Source organism: Tyto alba, unplaced genomic scaffold (assembly GCF_018691265.1).
Source record: "Tyto alba isolate M040663 unplaced genomic scaffold, T.alba_DEE_v4.0 Super-Scaffold_23, whole genome shotgun sequence".
In the NCBI taxonomy this organism is placed as follows: domain Eukaryota; kingdom Metazoa; phylum Chordata; class Aves; order Strigiformes; family Tytonidae; genus Tyto; species Tyto alba.
The window spans coordinates 16,593,076-16,614,297 of NW_024881297.1; the positions used below are offsets into that span (position 1 = coordinate 16,593,076).

The following is a 21,222-nucleotide window of genomic DNA, read 5'->3' on the forward strand; positions in this document are numbered from 1 at the left end:
CTGTGCTTAGCAAAAATGCTTCTAGTAGCATCATAGTCTGTGTGGCTCTTCAAAGGCACTATTTATGTATGCTTTCATATTTTAATAGTGTGTATGAGTTTTGCAAGGAGGCAATTTGTAACTGAGTGAAATTCAGATAAATTTTTCAGTAGTAAATCTAATTTTCCAGATTACTAGGTCAACAGCTAAAAGCAATCTAATTAAAATCTACAAAGGCATACTGAATTTCCTGCAACATGTATAAATTTCTTTGAAAATGTTTTCAGTTGACTATCAAACTCTGTAATTATACACACTTTATGTTGATAATGATTATAAGAAGCTCTGAATTCTCTTTTTAGGATCAACTGACTGGCTTTCAACAGTTGACTCGTCAACTGCATGTAGCCCATGAGAAAATGGAGTTGGTAAGTAAAACCTTCTGAACAGTGTCCTAATAATTTTTTATTTCTTAGTAGAGCCTGGAAGTATAAAAGCAAAGCAAAAGGTCCTTCAAACATACCTGGTTGAAAAAGAAAATGTGCCACTCAGATTTGCAGACTTCTCTAGGGACCAGTCAAAAATTATGTAGGCTTTTCTTCCTCAACTCCAAGCTCCAGGTCAGGGTGGTTGCAAAGTTAGTTCTTAGTATTATGTGAGCTCTTTCTTTCAAGAAGTCAGTGGTAAGCTTATACTCAGAATTTTAGTATGTGGTGAGTGTACTTCAGTCACGTTCAAAACCATCTTCACAAAGGAAAAATTTATTTAAACTATGACTTCTTACATAGACTATCTCTGCCGCATGCTTATGGATTCCTAGTTTGGGACTGCTGACTTCAGTATCTGTGTCACTGACCTTTTCAGGCATTTTTCCTGAGCTCTACTCATCTTCTAGTGTTTCATCCATATCCTTAGATTCTGAGACTTCTTAGTCTCTAAGCTTTAGACTAGGACTTCCAAGATGGACAAGCAATTTTGATATCATAGAAAAATTGAGGTGAAAGACATAGTGAAGTTTCTTGCTGAGCAGCTGCTTCTCTGAAAGACGCAATTCCTGTGTGATTTTTAATTAATGCTTGTCTTAGATATTGGCAGTGCAAAAAAGTAGCTAACCTACTCTAGGCAGTCTGCTCTTCTCTGGAAATTTTCTTTCTCACATCTGACCTCTTGTTGAAATATAAGCCTGTTTCTTTGGTGTGAAATATTGTAGGTATTAAGGGAAGATTACTATATTCTTTGTCACAGTGCCTCTGTTATCGAAAACTTTCATATTGCCATCTTTTCCCATTCCTTGCTTTGTCTATTCTGTTCAAAGCAAGTCAAGTCTTTAAATGTTCTTTGACAATGTTTTTAAGGTGTCTAATCATTCTTGTTGCTTACCTTTAAATTCTTTCCAATTTTGCCATCATTTCTGAATTATGGTGTTGGAAACAGCAAAATACTCCAGTCAAGCTCTTGCCAAAGCTGAACAGTATATTGAAGATTACTACAGAACTGTACCTTGCAAGCAGTTGACCTGTTTACAGGCTATTATTTCAATAGTATTGATAAAAGCAAAATAAAGCACTCGAGAGGAGCTTTTGCCTGATGTAGTCAGTGATAATCTCTTCTCTAAAGATAGATACTTTAGAGTTAGTGGGGGTTGCTGTCTGAAAACAATCTCAAGCAAATATGAGGTTTTAAAGCAGTTTTGCTGAGGATTTTGAAGTTACAGACTGATCTGCTGTTAGAAGCAAGTAAGTAGTAGGTACCACAAAAAAAAACAATCACTGAATGCTTATAAAATTGGAAAGAGATGATGTGGAGAGGAGAGAGTGTAACATGTCAACTCTTTGAAAGAGATGAAACAAATGTAATCCATTTGTGTTATCCAAAAAACATTGGCAAGGTCTGTTACCAAAGGCGTAATATGTTATGGGATGAAGAAGCATGCCTTTCTTGAACTAACAAACTGGAAACTAGGAAGTGAAGAGACAGAGTAATTAGACAGGTTTTCTATTGTGGTAAAACAGCTGTGTTTCCTAGATGTGCTCAGGTTAAAGTTGATTGGCATATTTATAAGTGTTGTGGAAATGAGATTCAGTACTGAGGCAACAGTGTTCATTACTGCTGTTAAAGTATTTAGGGTAGTGAAAACTGAAGTAAACTGCAAAATTCACAGAAAAATCTCATGATGATGAGTATCTGTGTGAATTTTATCTGATGTTTCATTGGTATTAATAAAAACAAAATAATGCATGTGGGCAAGAGGGAGCTTTCACTTTGAGTACTCTGAGGTAGTCTTGAAATTAACCACTTGGGTATTTTAGAATTAGAAAGTGTATGAAAACAATTCTTAACAACAGTCAAAAAAGCAAGAAGAATGTTAGCAATTATTGGGAGAGAGAGGGGGAGAGGAGTATATTGTATTTAAGTCCACAGTACAGTAGCACCTTGAATACTGCCTACAGTTGTGGTAATCTCGAATATCTCAATTCGGTGTGTGTAAGATCTAGAAAAGCCTAGTAGGATAACAAAACTATGAAGTGATTCTCACGTGAGAAGACAGCTGGAGGAGAATGATACCTCCAGCACTATGGCTGGCATAGAAAAAATGAAGAAGGAGCAGTTGCTAATTGTATCTCGTCTTTAAAATGATGGAATTCTTTCTGGCAATATGTGGTCTACTGTGGTACTCATTGTCACAAGGTATCCTAGACACGTAAACTAGATGGGAGTGCAGAGGGTGCGTCTGAGCTGTTAAAATTCTCATCTCAGAAGTTCTTACACTACCAAAATATGGGGAAAAGGGAAGATTAGCTAACATCATTCTGCATTTGTCATTCTAAAATACTCTGCCTAAACCTTGGCGCTTGGAGACCAGTGTTAAATAGACCTTACTGGCTGCTATTATGGTATCATATCCTGTAGAAGTTCCCTGTAACAATTCTGAATATATAACATTTTCAAGATAATAAGGCACATGTTACAAGTATCTCCTTATTTTGCAGAGCAATCAACAATTTCTGAAAACTGTAACAGAACAGAATGTGGAACTAGAGCAGCTACGGAAACAACTGAGGTATAAACCAGGCAATTTCAAAAATTATTAAATATATTTTCTATAGCTTTTTCTAACCTGCTGCTGCATTATGAACCTTGTTTATACTGCCAACTGATTTGGTAGTGATAGTTACAATGGATTCAGGTAATGCCTCTCACGTTTGTTTCAGATGTGTGCATCAGTAGCATTGGGGTGGTGTATTTCCAGTTAGTGGTGTTTCGTTCAGCTGTTTCCTGAAATATTTAACATTTGACTTTTGATTTAAAAGGAACAAAGTGTCAGTATCGCAGCAAGATTGACTCTGAAGATAGGTTTTTATTAGAATACAGTTTGCTCAAAATCCAGTTACGTAGTTACTCATTACAGTTCTGAAATTTGAATGTTCAAAGCAGTTTCAACTTTTAATGTTTTTAATAAAATTTCCATTCACTGTTTCTGAATAAAGAGCTCTAAACCATAGGCTCTTTGGAAGTCAGAGGTAGGAGAAATGTTATTTATATTCCTGGAGTATATTAAGGAAAATTAGAAAAATACCTGCTACACAATTTCATGATTATTTGTATTTACAGCCATATTCTGTTTAATAACAGTTTATGGTATATGTTAATTCTTTTAATTAGTGGTGGTTGAGGTCAAACTAGAACTTAATTTTAGTTAAACAGTGGAAATGGATTCATTATCACCCAGTGATACTTTTTTGTTTAGCATTACCTAAAGCTTTAAATAAGTTTTAAAAAATAAACTTCTAAGTTTATAAGCTTAACATTTATAATGTACTTTAAATTTTGGTTTTATTATGATACTTTTATTTTAGTGATTATAATTTCCTTTGATACTGTGATTCAAAATACTTAATATGGTTGGACTGCTATGATGTTTTAGTTAATTTTATCTTTTGGTTTTAAAGAACATCACCCCAAAAATGGTAAAAATTATTCTAGTTTTTATGTAAACAGTTAGAGATAGCTCTGTGTGTTTGTTTATGCACTCAATTTTGAATGCAGGTTTTGCAGGTAATGCTGGTATATAGAAACCTAGGTTGGCTGAATGCATGCAGATTTTATCCCTCCAAAAAAGAATGGCTGCATCGGATGTTCCCTCTCCTCACTTCCAAACCCATGCAAAAATGTTACGTGAAGAGCAATTGGTATCTGTTGTAATGCCAAGTGCTTATCACTGTAGAGATTGGGTGTTATATGAATTTCAACATCTGTTTAAAGAGTCTAGTTGTACTGTTTGTAAATATTAAAGTTACTGGGAAAGAATACCCACAATAAAAGATACAGGTTTAGCATGAATGAACAGTGCTGAATATTGGTCATTGTTGAGTATTTATTAACCAATTTTAAAATTGGTCTTTTTTTCAAGATCGGCTGTATCCAAACTTTATTGCTGTTAGAGAAATAAAAATTAGCTGCTTCTTGCATTAAGCTTTCACCCCCTATTTGGTATATTGTGGTTTACTTACTAGAAGAATTTTACTTGTTTTAAACAATGTTGATTTTTAAATTTCCTTTGTACAGTAGATCTAGTGCCAGAACCTGCTTACAAATGCCAAGTTCCTTCAATCACTAAAGATGTGTTTTCGAGGGGGACTTGTTAGCACCTCTCATTTTTATTAGCCAAGATTTTTCCATGAAAAGTCTGTTTTCAAAAATAATGTCTTTTGGAGAAGAAAAATGTTGTAACAAGCAAGCAAAGATGAAGGTGGTATTCAGGGTATTTGCTAAAATAAAGTATTTCTGAACTCTGTCATCACTTGCAATTTGCTTGTGCATGCTACTATTTAGTTATTAAAAGGGAGAGAACAACATTTTCATATCCATACTTTTTTTGGAATTTCTTTCCTTGCAGAGGGTGTTAGTATTGAATTGCTGGTTTGTTATCTCATTCATCTATAAATCTTTGGTCTTGCATTGATGTGCTTACATTGATGTACGTAATAAGTGACTATGAAAGCAGTTAGTGTTAACTGAACCTATTTTAGACATTCAATAAATGCAATCAACATTTGGTTTATTACTGCATTTCTAACACTCTCAGTGGTTTTGATTAAAAAACAAAGCAAACCCAAGCAAAAAACCTTAAAATCATTCAGGTGGTGGTTGAGCAGCTGGTTGAGTGTGTTTGTCAAAATTACAGATACTATGATTTCCTTTGCTCTTATCTTTATTTCCTTTTTAGGCTTAATCCTTGGAGTTCTATGAAATTCTTTAATGATATCACTTTGATCAAATAATTTAGAATATGGCACGACAACAGAAAGGGCCAAAGTCTTTGATTCATAGCCATGCATACACACAGGGATCTGTATAACTGTCTATATGGCAGTGAGCATGGATAGTAGGAGGGAAGTGCATGTTTTCTGCTTAAGCTACTGCTTCAGGAAGAAGGTATATGAAAAGGTATAAGTCGCTGGGGCTGATTGAAAGCTAGTGGCTCATCTTTCTCTGAACTTTTACTTACACATGCCCAAATATATATGCATATTTTTTACTAGTTGCTGTTTTATAAGTAGTGAAATTATGAGTGAATTTAGACTTCCATCTAAGGATCCCCAGGGCTGGAGTAGTCATCTTCCTTCTCAGTTCAGAACACTGGATTTATGATTTAATATGTTCTAGCTGGGCAGGAGTGCTCAACACATGTGGCTTAAGTTAATCAAAGCAGTTAACTGTGTGCCATTAATCAATAAATGGACAACCAGGGGCCTGGACATTAATGATCAATTTTAATAATATAACAGGTAAACCATGGTGCTAGGCCTTTGCAACATACTAATAAACAAACACAAATCTATAAACAGTCTTCTGTAACTGATCCCATGAAGTATTGGTCTCACTCTCGTTCTTGCTTGCTCTTGCATAGGTACACACACTCTTGCAGGAAGCATGAATTGAAAGTACATGCACAGATACTCCCCTTTTGGGAGGTATGTCTTCCCCCCTCAGCACACCCTTCCTGCCAGAGGTGCGGGTGCTCCAGCTTTAGGTGTACTTGTGCTCTTTGCTGAAATTGGGTGGTTGTGCCCTGCTGAGAAATGACCCTGTGAGTACCCGTACTCACACTTGATATGTTGGTGCACATTTATTTCACTCCGGGGCTGTCAGTGTGCCAGCTGGGGGGGGGGGGGGGGGGGGGGCAGGCGGGGGGCTCCTCCTGGGATGTGGTGAGGAGGTTGCTCAGGCTTGGGAAAAGGTGGCAGTGCCCATGGGGTGACTCCGGTCAAACACAGCTTCACTGCCGGGCTGTCACTCTAGTGTCTGTCACGCACAATCACAAGTTGTTTCCTTTCAAGCTGTCATCTTCTTAGAAGTCTCTTCATAACTGTTTAATCTGGCTGGTGATGATCATGAGCAACCTTTGTTGTTATTCTCCCCGTATTGTTCTTAGTTTTGGGTAAAGAGGCTCAGAGGAATTTTGCATCTTTAATTACAGACGCTGATTACACTCATGTTCCTCTTGGATCAGCTAAAAGTTCTTGCAGCCATAAAGCAAGTGCTATGTTACATTCACAAAGCTAATGACAGCAGCTCTGTATAGCTCTGAAGTGCTGCAGTGATTCTCAAAAGAAGTCTGGAATGTTTTCACTAGTTGTTTCTGTAACATGAACTTACGTAGATGTAGTTTGCATGGATTATATTGCATATATTGCAGACAATTCTAATCATTTTGGATGTTTTTAGTAGATTTATATTGATTTATTGTGGTAGAGTAAGAAGTCTGGGGAGGAAAAAATTGTGTATAAGATAATTTAGGTTTGTATGGCCTAGATTGAGTGTAGTTTTGAAGCCTTTGATACTGTGAAGTTTATAAATGTGTGTTGATAAACTTTAGGAATTTTAAGATTAACATATAGCAAAGTATACAATCTGACATGTAGCCATAAAACACTTTAAATGTGCTACCGATGTATTGTCATCCTGTATCTCCAGTATGTGTGCCTAAAAGAAAACTGCTAGAGTAAGTTTTGGCAAGTAATCTGGGAAAAAGGAGACCAAGTTAAGAATTCTGCTGAAAGTTATTTTCAGGTTCATATTAATTTTTATACTTTACATCAGAAGCTAACCATATCCAAAAGAAAAAAGTGAGATATAGGCAAAAACTCCCTAACAGGTGTTTGAGAACTGAGTTACTGCTTCTCATCAATGTCAACATAATCTCAATATAAAATGTACAGTTACACTGTACTATTTACATACTATTTCTGTACTATTACACTAGCTATTAAAAGGTCATAATCTGCCATACATAGAGACAATGTAATATTTGATGTATTTCTGTAAAGAATTGAGGTTTGAAAGTATTTCACTTATTTACGTGCTAGAATTTTTATTAAAACACTTATTAGTGCTTTGGTGTTTCAAAGCTGTGTTAATCATTTAGTTCACTGCATTATTGTTCTCTTGAACTAACTACTAGCAGTTATCTCCAGAGAGGGGATGCTTAACAGTCAGTGATCAAATGGTCTTCTCTGGTGATGTGAACTGTTGAGTTTAGCTGTGAGTATTAAAAATGTTTTAATTTATATGCTAATTAAATATTTTTAAAGATCTATGCATAAAACATCAACTAAGAAACTTGGCATTGCTAGGGTGTCTGTCTGCATTTCAGAATCCTAAAGCTTTTAAATGGAGACAACTTGCCAAAATTCGGGTAAAGTTATATTGCACAGTGAAGAGTAAAAGCTGCATCTTTACAATCAGTTTGTTGTCTGTTAAACACATATCTCTGAATTGATCTGAATCTGGTCATTAAAATGCATTTTTAATGCTTAAGCTGTATTATCTTTTATGACCTTTCTATATTTTTCTTACTTTTCCCTTACGCTGGGTTTTGAGGTTTTGTTTTGTTTTATAGCACATTGTAAATATTCTGGGGGAAGCAACTTAATGTCCTCATAAATTTAACAGTACTTTTTGTAGGAGAATTGCATGATTTGCATGTGGTAAAATCAAAGTTTTGGACCTGCAGTAGGGACCCTGTGTCTGGGAATAGTGTTTTTATCTTTGTTTTTGCTTTTTAAAGATATTATAACAAAATTAGCTTTTTTGATTAATTAAGCTGAAATTAAATATTTGCTGTAGAATTGCTGGGATTATGTATATTTTGTTTAAGATTTTCATATAGGTGTAATATACTCTTGACTTTTATGTCATTAAATCTAATTTATTATTTCTATAAGGAATTCTTGCCTGAAGTTGATTCTTAAAAGCATTAAATAATTTCTAGCTTCCTTCATGACTAGTAGTTCTCTAGTTTGCATTAGCTTATCTAATATGTTTACTCTTTTTTTAACTTTATCATACATTCAGTCATTGGTCTTTAAATTTAGCCTAATATGCAGCCTGAATAATTGGGTTACACCCCAGGTAGAGGACTCTCTATGTCTTTCTGTTCCCAAGTCAGAGGAGTGGGAGGGTTGTTCATTTCAATAAGCTTTTTTACTGAGGAGGAAGTCTGATTCATTAATTAAACTTTTTTTTTTTTCTTTTCTGTTTTAGCTCATAAAACCTATTCAGATCACAATTCAGTTAAATTCTTCAGAAGCGGTTAATGATTTTTTCTAAATTCCTGGTCAAATTGGTTTAAAAAGTGAAATCTAATTCTGAAAAAGATTTCTCTGATAAGTATCTATGGCCAATTGTACTTAAGTTATTGATTAAGTTAAAGTTTTTGATTGCCTAGTCCTCCCAAATATTTGATCAACACATACACCTTCCTGTTAAGCTATCTTGAAGAATTCATTTCTACAGGACAGTAGTTCAGTGAATTTGGTATTCCTCTCTTACTGTGCCACATAGTAAGAAGGAGAATAAGGGGGGAAACCTTTTCTGCCCTGTAAGAAGAGTCTTATGAAATCTGACTGCTGTTCACAGCTATTTCAACAAAGTTATAATGGAGACAGTTTTTTCCTCTATAATAATTGAAATGTAATTCATAGACTTTTTTCTTTATACAGGCAAGCCAAAATAGATGTGCAGACAGCAAATGCTAAGGTTGATGAAATGACCAAATTGACAGAGAAGCTTCAAGGCCAACTGGAGAGAAAGGTATTCTAAAGAAAGGAATACTTTTCTGTTGCAATTGAATGGCTAGTCAGTTATCTGAATGCTGATGTTAAATTATTCACAAGCTGTTCTCAAACTTGGTTTATGTTAGTATATCTTTATTTTGTTCAGGGAAGCTCAGATGATGTCTGGATAATACATATATTTTTTCTAGGAAGAAGACATGATATCTGCCCAGCAAAGAGAAGCAGCATCTGACAAACGCTTGCAGCAAATGCAGTCTAGTATAAAACAATTAGAAACAAGGTAAAGACAGCTCATTGGGTGTTAATAACAGAATACATGCAAGTGAGATAAAATACCGTGGGTTTTGCAGCCTCTGGGGTTTATGTTTCTGAGCAGTTCTGTTTTTTCAAAACACTTGTGCTTGGCTGCTCTCTGTGTTTTTTTGTTCTATTCTGCAGCCTTTCAGAACAGCTTCTGATTTCAGTGTATTTAAAATTCTAAAATAGACCACCTGATTTTATTGACTACAACAGAGAAGAAATGAGGCATGTACTTTTCATTCTAGTGCATAAATTTTACTCAACTCTCGTTAGTTTTAGGTGGAGTTCTAAAGAAAAGCATTCACATCAAAATTTGAAAATGTTTTTGTAAACTAGCTGTATTTGAGGTGAATACAGATTTTTCTTTCCATGTTAAGATTCATGTTTCTTTCCATGGTTTCAGATCATAATTCAGCAATCTTCAGACAAAGAAAGATTTAATAAAACTGTTAAAGCACACTTCTTAACAATACATGCTATTTCCAAAAGTAGTTTGAATACATGCTAAGGAGTAGAACTTTAATTCCAGCACTGTCTACTGGAAGATCTAAGACTAGATCATGTTCTTCTCTGTGGATTGGTTTTCCCCCCCCTTCATCTTCCCAGGAAATGACATTTAGCTGAGCACAGGGACTTTGATTCAAGTGTCACACACAGTTGAACGGTAGTCACATGACCTGATAGCTAAGAAGAATTCATAAATTCCTGATTGAAATAATTGTTCATCTTCTCGGTCACAGCCTTGTGAGTGTGATTAGCAGACTCTTCAATGACTCTAGAACCTGAATAATTACTGGGGAACCAACCTTGTGATTATGTGGTCAAGTACTGCCTTGAGGAGTTGCTCAGACTTGCGTGGCTACTTCTACTTGATGAATATCCCTGGCCTAAGCATTGTGGATGCTCTCAAGTTTATTTTAGAATGTCGTAAGGAATTGGCTAGTTTTATTATTTTCTGTAGGTTTTTGGTTCTACAAAATTTGTGCTTTGGTTCTACAAAAATACAGTGGTTTTCTTTCTTGGTATGTTTGTAATAAAACATGCTAGAAAGTAAAAAAGTGTGGCTGCTGGAAAAAGCAGCCCAAGTGTTTCCAAAGTGCTCACTCTGGGTCTCTAGAATTGTGTACTTAATTGAACCAGCAGCATTTGTGGAACTTCCTGAGGTTTTTTTTGAGGATACCTCTGAGACTCTTATGCCCTTTCTCATGCCTACCAATGCTGGCAATCGTAATTACACAATAAGAATTTCTGAGCTGTTGTAAAATTACCAGTGGTTTTCTTGTTCTAATGGTATAACTGCAACTTCATTGCCCATGTCCAATTATTCCATTTCCTCCACAGAGGAAAACTTTTTTCCTTCTGGGGCTGTTTTATTCTGGTTTAATATAAAACATTTCCAGTGATGTATCCCAGGATAGCAACATTCTTCTAAGGATCTTCTGAGATTAGATATCTGAGTTAACTCCTTTAATTCTGTTTTTTTCTAGGACTTGATGAATATTAAACTCAAAGACTCTGTCCAAAACCAAGCAGAAAACCAGGAATGCAGTTTTTGCAACTTATGAATAAACATTCCTGTTATTTTAGTTTGAAATAATTAGTGTCTTAATTAAACATCTTATTGTTAAATGAGTATAATTATTACCGTTTTGTAGATTACGTGTTACTGTCCAAGACATGGAACAGGTGAGAACAGAAAGAACAGCCCTGGAGAAACAAATTGGAGAGCTTCAGACAAAGTATGCTAATCTAGAAAGGGAGAAATATGGTGCTGTTGCCAAAGTCCAAGATTGCATACAGCTCTTAGAAGAAGCTAACCTACAAAAAAGTCAGGTAAGGCAACAGAAGAAGATATTTCTTGGGTATTAGAATACTTTCATCACTTACAGTTGTGATGTGTGTGATGATACATTCTTGCCCGCATACATCACATACATGACCAAGCTTCATTTATGTCTGTTGTACTAAAATTAGTAACGTGTAAGATAGCAGACAGTGATATGACCATACACTACTTGTCATATAGTATAAATTTCCAAGAATATGTTGGGTGCCTGGATAAAGGTGATCTAAGTGACAATACTGTACCTGAACATGCATTTTCAAAAATTTTTGACAGTTTCCTGTCAAATACTTAGAAACAAACTGAGCTGTCAGAATAAAAAAGGGAAGTCCTGTTACAAATTCATAACTTATTAAAGGTTAGGAAAGAAGAGCTAAAACAAAAGGGATTTTTTTGTTTTATGAGGGACATAGGTCACCAAGAGAGTGAGTGCTATGTTCAGATCTTAATTATTCATAAGGAATCTGGAAGAGCGACTGAGTGGGTGAAGTCTGCAGTCAGGAAAAAAATCTCAGCAGTCTTTATAAGTGTATTATAAAATGGCAGAAGAAATTCAAATGTGCCATACTGGGTGCTGAATTTAGTCTTACTAGTCAAAACACAGTTTAGGGGCAGTGTGGATGTCTCTAAAGAGTACTTTCAGGCAATCCTCAGTGGTTCTCGATACAATGAATAGAATATTCAGAATGAGAGTTAAAAACAAAGATGCCTTTAAACATAGTGCATGTTCATGTGCAGTTTTGATCAGCCCATTTCAGGCAAGACAGGAGAATAAGGAAAGTGCAGGAGGAGAAAACAACTAGACCCGTGGAGAGGCCTTAAAACAAATTTTTATCTATGATATATGATTAAACTGGTGTAGGCTGATGTGTATGCCAGAAGTATAGATACAAAAACAGTCAAATTCTCGGCAGGACAATCCACTAAAACTTTCTAAAGAAGAGAGTCTAATCCAGAAACTCTTGATGTGTCTGGTGATAAAAAAAAAAAAAAAACAGTCACCCTGTCTTCCCAGTTCTTAATATTCCTGACGTATCAGCTATTCGCCCCTTTAGGAGATAGGCCACAGGGCTTGGTAAACTTTTGTCTAATATGGGCTCTTTGTGTCTTAATTCTAAGCTTCAGTTCAAGTTCAGACTTTCAGGAATCTAATGAATTGTGTTTTCTGGCAAGACAGAATTTTAATGCACATCTGATGACTGTAGCCATCAGTAAGTGAAACCCAGTTTAGTTAATGTCTGTAGGAATAAATGGAGAATCTCAGAATTTATTCTGTTTGGTCTAACATGTCAAACTGTTGAACATTTAAGGAGATAAATGCTCCCTTTTAGTCTGAAGTTGCTTTTCAAATTTGAGGAGGCTCCTGAGTATCTAAACTAGCTTCTTACTTTTAGGTTTTGGAATATTAAAGTTAGTGTTGTTCTTGCTGATTTCAGTTCTGTGACAAAGGAGGCAGAAGTGTCTCCTTTCTTCTGACAGAAAAGGGAGCTAACTTCTTTAAAGAGATCCTACTACCTTCTGGCCTGCTTACAGAGTAGTTTAAAATATTGACAAAGCTTAGGGTTCTGGTCATTACTGCAGTTAAAAATCTGTGATTCTTATTGTTATATGAAGAAGGATTAACATCTTATTACCATCTTTTTTTCCCATATATTTATAGTCATTTAGGAAATGCTTTGGTGCCATCTCCTTTTCATAATTTCTTCATAACCTTCTGCATCTCATTTGCTTTATGAAATGATCTACAGTTCCCTTTACCTGTTAGGTTCTGATTCAGAAAGGAGTGAAAAAGTTAGTTTTACATCCTCCAGCTCTTGATGGCCACCTTTGGACTTTTCAGTTTCTTTCTCTTAGTAAGCTATTTTGATCCTTAACAACATTCCCCTGCAGCCCAATAGTGGGGAGAATATGAAGAGTGAAAGGTAAAAACGAAGTATTTTTTTTCAGAGTTTAAAAACCAGAAAACACTTTTTCATTGGAAAATTACTGGTAAGGAGTATAAATCACATTTCCAGTTTGTGAAATATTGGTACATCAGAGCAGTGTTAGAACACCATTTTTCATCCAAAAGTAGTTCAGCAGATCATTTGATCATTGTTAATTTACTGTTCTGGCTAAAGCATCCTGAATTTTTCAAACTGGGAAGTTTGTGAATGAACAAGATAAAAAAATGCAGCGTAATACATGTATCAGTTAAATCTTTGTGCCTTAAACTGTGGCCACAGAGGTTTCTCCCTGCATTGTAGGAGACTGAGGGGTAGGAGCTGTCATAATAGTGCTGCTTCTGTTATGTTAACATCATAAAGCACACAAAGCTAAGCTTACAAAAGACATCAGAAGAATTTAAAAAGAGTAGTTTGAGAAATAAAATACAAAGTTGAATATGAGCAGTGAAAGCAAGTATGACCTATGAAGTGATGTGTTACTGCCTGAAGCGAGTAACCTTCTATAGGCTGAATTCATATCATCCATTAGGGACATTTTTGTCTTTCGCCCTTTTTGCCTCTACATATTCTCTTTGTGCCACTTAGGATTTTTCATCTTGTTCATCCAGAAATCTATATTCTATAATCTTTTCAGACCAGTATTTCCTGTTTAACATCAGTAGCTTTGTTGCATCCTCTGAGGAAGGGTTCCTTGCTATGCCTTGTTCTGTAATTCTCACCATTTGTTTATGCTAAAGAGCTGTTGGTTTGTTGTCCACTGTGAATGGGACTGCATACCAATTCCATAGTTGCTTATACATTTTTATTCCTTTACTTTAGGTTTTCTGAGATGAGTAATTTAGTTTATCACCTATAAAAAATGCTTAGCTGTATGTACTAGTGTCTGTGTGTACTGGTATTCAGTTTCCTAACAGAGAACTTCTGGGCATCACAGTTGGCATTTCTTATTACAGATCCTGACCCCAGATGAGAACACTGGAGAGTAGCCTGGCTGTTTGGTCTGAGTTCCTGTGCTTTCTTCTGTATAATTCCATGCCCTACCAAAATCTTAGCACCCCAGTAATAAGTCGCAATAGAAAAAGGCATCTACTGACACTAACTTTTTGTGTGGTTTTGATTTACAAGAATGCGCGTTTAGTGCAAAATATTCTCTCTGTTCTTGTTTTCTTGGTGGGTCTTGGTGTCAGCTACTCTGAAGGTAAAAAAGGGTTTTGAACAGTGACTATGTGTGGTTTCTTCTCTTGGTGCTAGATACTATGTCACCACTGAAATATTACCAGTAGTATTTCAAGTTGTTAATTTTTTTCTAGGCACTCTTTGGGGAGAAACAAAAGGAAGAGGAAATCAAAAAAATGAAAGATGAAATGTCTCAACTTGCAGAAGATACTGCTGCAAGAATTAGAAAGGCAGTAAGTTATGATGTTTAGAAAGAATGGGAAATTTTTGGGGGTTTTCTTCAGTGTGAAAAGCTATTGATGGTGTATCATCACCATAAGCAATTTTCTTAAAAGTGTTTTGATAATATTTTTAGAAAGGCACCATGCATGACAGTACTGTACGCTTCAGCTTTGTTATCTAGACATATATTCTTCCGAACTGAGTGTTATTCTTTAATCTCTCAAGAACGAAAAGTGTTGATGCCTGTGCAGACACTGATGTAGAGAAGGCTGCACTGTGAAGATGTAAAGAACGGCACTTTGATTTCAGAGGTTCTGTTCAGTAGCATATCAAGAGAGTGAGTGTTGTGTTGGTATCAAGGTAGTAATTTATGGTACATGGCCTCATCTTGGAAGTTGCTGACGGAAGCTTATCCTGTACATTCAGATGATAGGACCTGTTGAAAGTTATACTATCAGGTTTTTGGCATCTCAGTATTTAAAAATCTTCCCCTATGTAGACAAGTCAGACTCTTCTACCAAGTGCAGCTAACAATCAAAAGGCAATATCACAGCACACTTAGGAACCAGAATTTGGTAGAAAAATGACTGAAAAAAAAATTGTCTTTTTATGATTTTTCTTGTTGTTGTTGTTATGAGCGGCTGAAAAAATGAAGCTCTTCTGATAACAGACTAGTCACAAAATTATTTTTCTTCATGTTGTGTCCCATCTGCAGTTAAAATGCAGGCTAATCTACCTGAAGGGTCTCAGTAATTATCTGCATGTCAAAGAGACTTGCTTTATTTTAAGGCAAACACCAGAGGAAATAAAAGGCTTGTTACAGGTGTGTTAGGAATGTGTTTTGTTGCAAGTGGACAACAGCGTAAAGTGATTATCTCATTTGTAAGTTTTCAGTGGTGTAAATGACTTTTACCTCCTTCCAACTTCTTCACTATGACACAGTGTGCATATGTACTGTATAGGGATGAAAGGATTCTTTTTCTTTCCAATCCTTTCATGTCAGGAGGTTTCAGCAACATACTGACTAAATTTTCAGAGCCTTTAAGATGAGGATAAAGATGGTTTGTGCCTTCTATTTGGTGGATAACTGAAAGAATCACAAAAATTGTGTGGGTTACTTAAAACTGTGATAGTGAATGTCATATGATTTGGAGACGGTGCAAGAGCTAAAGAGCAACTAGGATAACCACTTTCGTTGTGACAGTGATTTACCAATCAGAATTTAGAAGTTTAGAAATGCCCTATTTCTGATTTTGAAATTATCTTAGTAAAAGTGAATCTATCAAAAGCATAAAAAGTAAAATTTTAAACTATGTGTTGTCATGTTTCGCCAGGCATTAACAAATTTGTTGTGTTCTAAAAATATCTATTACACCAATTGCAAATATCTTGCACCTAATAGACAGCAGATTTCCTGATAGTCTTGCTGTTCTTTTTGCAAGGCCTTGTTGTGTTGTCTTCATTTCTTTTTTCTTTTTTTGAAACACCCTCCATTAAAGTAGTATGGATTGATAATAAACATTCTTCTAACATTTATGTAGTCAAATTTGTGAGTTACCGCAGTCCCAAATAATTTCATATTTCTATACATGCACCACATGCAGACTATATGTATGTAAAAATAAGAAGGAAAAATAGTTTTGGGGATTAATGTTAAAGTTTTACTTGGGTTTTGATCACAGGTAGACTCTGCAAAGAAGCAATATAATGTGCAGATTTCTCGACTAGCAGAAGAACTTTCAGCTCTTCAGATGGTATGGTGTTGACCGATGAAAGTGTTTTTGATAGCAAATCATTTGAGACTTCTAGCTTTTGTCGATCAAGTAAAATACTAAATTCAGGTAAAAGTCAGTCAACTGAAATATCACTAATGGATAATTGTCTAGGACTATGCTTTATTACTGTACAGCACTTCATATCCTGCACATCTCCAGGCATTAATGCAACATACAGTGTCTTTCATATTACTTGACAGAAGCAATTGTGTTCAGGGTCTTAACAGTCACTGCAGAGATCCATATTTAGGTGTAAAGGATACTTTCTCTGAATATTAATATTTAATTTACAGATTTGCCTTATGTGTATACAATCATATCTTACTTTTACTGAGAACGCGCCTGGTTCTGCATGAAATAATAAGTTCTGCAAATCCACCCACTTTGTTTAAGTTTATTCCTTGAGTTATGCATATTCTTATCATCATTCATAAGCATCTTGACAGTGAAATTCTGTGCTCTAGAAAATATTTGCCATGTGATGTCATTTCTTAAGTATCCCTGTTTCTTTCAGGGATAAATAAAGCATGGAAAGCTGAGTATTGCATATCTGTTGTTGGGTGTGTAGAAATGAAGTATATGACCGTTGATCAAGTATGCTAAGAGAAAGTGTGTGCATCATAATCATCATATTTTGTAGGAACCAGGAACTTTTAACAAATTATATAGGAGACCAAACTAGCTCAGTGCATATGCACCTATTTATGGATTCAATTTTTTTAAAAAAGATTTCATTTTATGTGTCTTGGTCTGTATAGTGAATGAGACAGATCCTATAGAGAAGGTAATGAGCAGGTAAATGTAATCAAATGCATACATACTAGCAGCAAGAATTACATTTAAAATGGCTGGGTTTTGGCTTTGGCATTTCTTGAATTTTTATTTCAAGTTATTTTTTATTAGATTTATTTTTAAATTAATTTTTTAAATAGGAATGTGGAGAAAAACAGGGTCAACTTGAACGAGCCATTAGAGAAAAGAGAGCAGTGGAAGAAGAACTTGAAAAGGTAAGGCAATTGCATGCATTTTTACATCACATTTAAGATCTTTTTTCAGAGGGAAAAGATACATTGATTTTTTTTTTTTTCCCATTTCTCATGGGGTATTTTTTCCCTTAATTTTCTTACTTTCTTTTTTGTACATCTTCTTAATTGTAAATTTTCATGTAATAATTTTAAGTTGTTTTTTTTTAATCTGGAAAGTGATTTAAAGCTGAAATACTACACTGAAAAACAGGGTTCTTTGAAAAACGTAAAAAATAAAAGGAGAGTTGTTTGACATAATCTTGAAGGAACATTGGTACATATTCCAGTTAAACTTAAGCTGAATAGGCAGAAAAGTAAATGAATACCAGATCTTTGAAAACGTCTTTTCAAGTAGCAGCAACAATTATAGAGGTTCAGTTTTGTTTTAAGTCACTGGAAAATAGGATGCAATGAAGAGTAAGTAGTCTCCCTATCTGTACTACACTACCAATCAGCAGTACAAGGTAAAGATGATCTTACGTTTAAGTTTATTCTTCAGGTTTACAGGGAAGACAGAGGAAATGAATCTGACAGTAGAAAACTAGAGCAACTGCATCAGAAATATTTACTTGCAGAAACTACCAAAGGTGACCTTCAGCTAAGTCTGCAGACAACACAAAATAAACTGAAACAATTGGAAATGAAGTAAGTAATGGATGTTACAGGAATTGGAATGGAAAACAATGGAGATTATTTCTGACTACTTAAATTGTTGATTTTATGTTAGGTTTTTGTCACATCTTTTTAACCAGTAGCAGGAATATTATCAAGATACCATAATTCTGAAGCACAGGCAATTATGAATCACTGCGAAAGAATTAAAGGGGATAACATGCTGTAGAATGAAAGATTTTCTTTACGAGAACTGCAAGCAGTTGTGTGACAAAAAAAAAAAAAAAAGAAATAGGAGTATATTTTTTGCAAGCTTACTGCATTTTTAAATATTGTTTGTAGAGAAAGTTATGAAATAGTATTTATTACTTTATGAATTCATCTACAGTGTGGTATCTCATCGTGTATATGCATAACAGTATGTTTACATGGCATGCTGAATGTCAGCTCTGTGTTCAGAGCTAATAGACATTATTGCAGTTCCAATAATACAATGGTAAAAAGTACAATATGATACATGTTTTTAGACCAGGTTGTTTTTGGCATGAAAAGTGTGGGGTTCTGTGGAAGCTTCAGTCAGTTCTGCACTCCAATGCTAGTAAATCCTGTCACTTCACCAGAGCGGTCCTCAGTTGGGAATCTGGAAATGCTATAGAAACTAAAATCTCCTGTTTCATGTTGTCGATATTAGACTGGTTTTATGAATTCCATCATCTTTATAAAATTCATTGCTGAGTTGTGCATAGTTCTAGCTGTCGAGCCCATTAAACATGCTGAGCTGATACAAACTTTCAGGAAGAAACATGGGAACAGCTGTACTGAGTCAGACCAAAGATCTGTTCCAATATATATTTATTTTGTCTAGTACAGTAGTTGTTCAACTCTTGAATACCAACAAGACCTTTCTTCTCTATCAGCTCCGAGGAAGAGAAATCTCGTTGCAAGGAGGTTATTTGTAAATTGCAAAGCATTCTGGATTCAGAAAGAGAAAAGAGTGCCTTTGTCAGTGAACAAAGGCTAAAACTTCAGCAAGAGAATGAACAATTGCAAAAAGAAATGGAGGGCTTGAGAAAACTGGCCACGGAGGCTCAGCAAAAAGCTAAAATAAAGGTGTGGTTTATATACTATTTTTATTTTAATGTAAGACTGGTAGTTACTTAGTAAGGCAACACTTCTAAGAGAAAATCATTGAAAGTTTAAATTAAGGATGAAAGTTTCAATGATGCTTCCTGATGTCTGCTTAAAAGTAATTTTGTTGTAGCGTTGTGTATCCCCAGAATCTATTGGATAGCTCAATCTCTAATTAAATTGAGTTTAATATGTATTAAATTTTTCTTGAGAAGAAGATCCCAAATGTTCTTTGCTTTTTATAAGACAAATAGATTAAAAAATAACATATTTTCCTTCAAGTGCTTTCACTTATTCCAATTCCAGATCTTCATTTATCTACTGTCTGTAATGTGTTAGGAATCTCTATATGACTTTCAGTCCAGAGTGTTCCTCTACTTGTATGTCCATCATATTGTCAGAGTAGTGCATAACTATTAAATAATTTAATAGCATGGTTGTCAAACACTGGTTCTCTATTTTCTGGATAGAGAACATTTTTCTCTATGAATAGTTGCAGACAAGCTACTTAGCTGAAAGAAGGTTGTTCTTTCTGAAGGTGTTCCATTAAATGCAGCTGAACAGACTGCAGGTGGGCTGATGAGTTAGTGGTGACCTCAGCAGATTCATGGTACCTTTGGCTTCTGGAGGGAGTAAGAGCTTTGATTCTTGATGTGCTTGCTAAACATACGAAGCTGGTACTTTCCCCTCTTCTCTTAAGTCCGGGAGTGTAAAGATACTGAAAAAGGATCTGAGAATCTGCATCAATGAAAAAAAACTTCAGTAAGCAGTTTTACAAGTTATGAATGGGGACCATCTCAAATCGGTTTCCACTTCACACCACAAGATAAAGGAAGCAGTCAAATTAAACAGGGAATCTTGTTTTGACTCCAGAACCCTTTGGTCAAACATAGTTTAAAAACAAAGGATCAGAGTCTTGTAAGAGATAGGTAGCAGTTATAAAGCATATACTAGATCTCTGTCTGTCTCATTTTTAATCAGACAGGCTTCCATTATAGTCACAGATAAGATCTATTGCTTACTTTCATTTTCCTGTGATGTACAAAGGACTTTAGATGCAGTTAAGAAACTCCTAACACATTTTAGCTAGATGAAAAAGAACAAACTTGTTTCTGTGGAGAAAACACAAGGGAAAAGGATAAAGATTATTTACAAAAATAAACATACACAGCTCATTATCCTTTATTGTCAATTGTACTGTTTGCTTATATTGTCTTTGGGAACATGTATCTCGTTGAGCATATAATTAGAAGTGTAATTATTGTATGTTACATGCTTTCAACAAATGTTTATAAATTTAACTCAACTGTTGTTAAAAAAAACAACCAACCAACCAAAAAAACAGTAAAAAGTGAGAGACTTGATTGTACCCGATTTGTGTTTTTCCTAGATAAGCACAATGGAGCATGAGCATGCTGTGAAAGAACATGGCTATGAAGCTCGACTTAAGGAAATGGAAGACACCAGTCAGAAGTCTACTGCTGAACTTAGACGTCTGTTAGTAGCTCAGCAAAAAGCAACAAATCGATGGAAAGAAGAAACAAAAAATCTTACTGAAACTACAGAAGCCAGGATCAGTAAGCTAAAGTAAGTGTAATTTTGTTCCTCTTCGGGAAGCTGTTACAGTTTTAGTTACTCTCTGGTGTATGGCAGTAGACCTGTGGTGAAAAACCATGGAGAGCAAACCATCCGGACTAGATGTTGTGCTTCCAGCATAACAAGAAGGAATGCTCCAAAGGGAACTTCTGATGCTGTTTGTGAAGTTAGCACTGAAGTAAAAATTTCACATCTTGTTGATGTGTGTGGATTTTGTAGTGACAAAAAGTAAATGGAATGTATTATGTTTCCTTTTCAAGATACAGCACTCTCCATTGAGAGAATTTTAGCTTTAGATTATGAAAACCTCTACAGTTACAGCTATGCAGTTCAGCTCTGAGCAGTTGCTGTCAGAAATGAGGATACAAATGAGTTGTGCTATCGCCCTAAGCAAAAATATGATATAAACTTCACTTTCTCTTAATTCATACAGGTTGCCAGGTAACTGGCTGATACTTATATTCCCAGAACAGAATATAAGAATATTTTCAGTTTTGAAAGGACATGACAACAAGGGCATCTCACGCAGCAGACACAGAT

General features: G+C 35.3%; 1 protein-coding gene across 2 annotated transcripts in view; it reads left to right on the forward strand.

Moving 5' to 3' along the window:
* The window catches only part of SCLT1 (sodium channel and clathrin linker 1), a 45,410-nt gene that overhangs the window by 9,501 nt on the left and 14,687 nt on the right, over positions 1 to 21,222 (forward strand). For both annotated transcript variants that reach the window (XM_032997635.2, XM_032997634.2), the window contains exons 9-19: positions 342 to 407; positions 2,970 to 3,040; positions 8,985 to 9,075; positions 9,248 to 9,339; positions 11,015 to 11,192; positions 14,459 to 14,557; positions 16,229 to 16,300; positions 17,254 to 17,328; positions 17,846 to 17,991; positions 18,876 to 19,068; positions 20,477 to 20,673. In XM_032997635.2, coding sequence (XP_032853526.2) covers positions 342 to 407; positions 2,970 to 3,040; positions 8,985 to 9,075; positions 9,248 to 9,339; positions 11,015 to 11,192; positions 14,459 to 14,557; positions 16,229 to 16,300; positions 17,254 to 17,328; positions 17,846 to 17,991; positions 18,876 to 19,068; positions 20,477 to 20,673 — 1,280 coding nt within the window. The remainder of the gene's footprint in view (positions 1 to 341; positions 408 to 2,969; positions 3,041 to 8,984; positions 9,076 to 9,247; positions 9,340 to 11,014; positions 11,193 to 14,458; positions 14,558 to 16,228; positions 16,301 to 17,253; positions 17,329 to 17,845; positions 17,992 to 18,875; positions 19,069 to 20,476; positions 20,674 to 21,222) is intronic.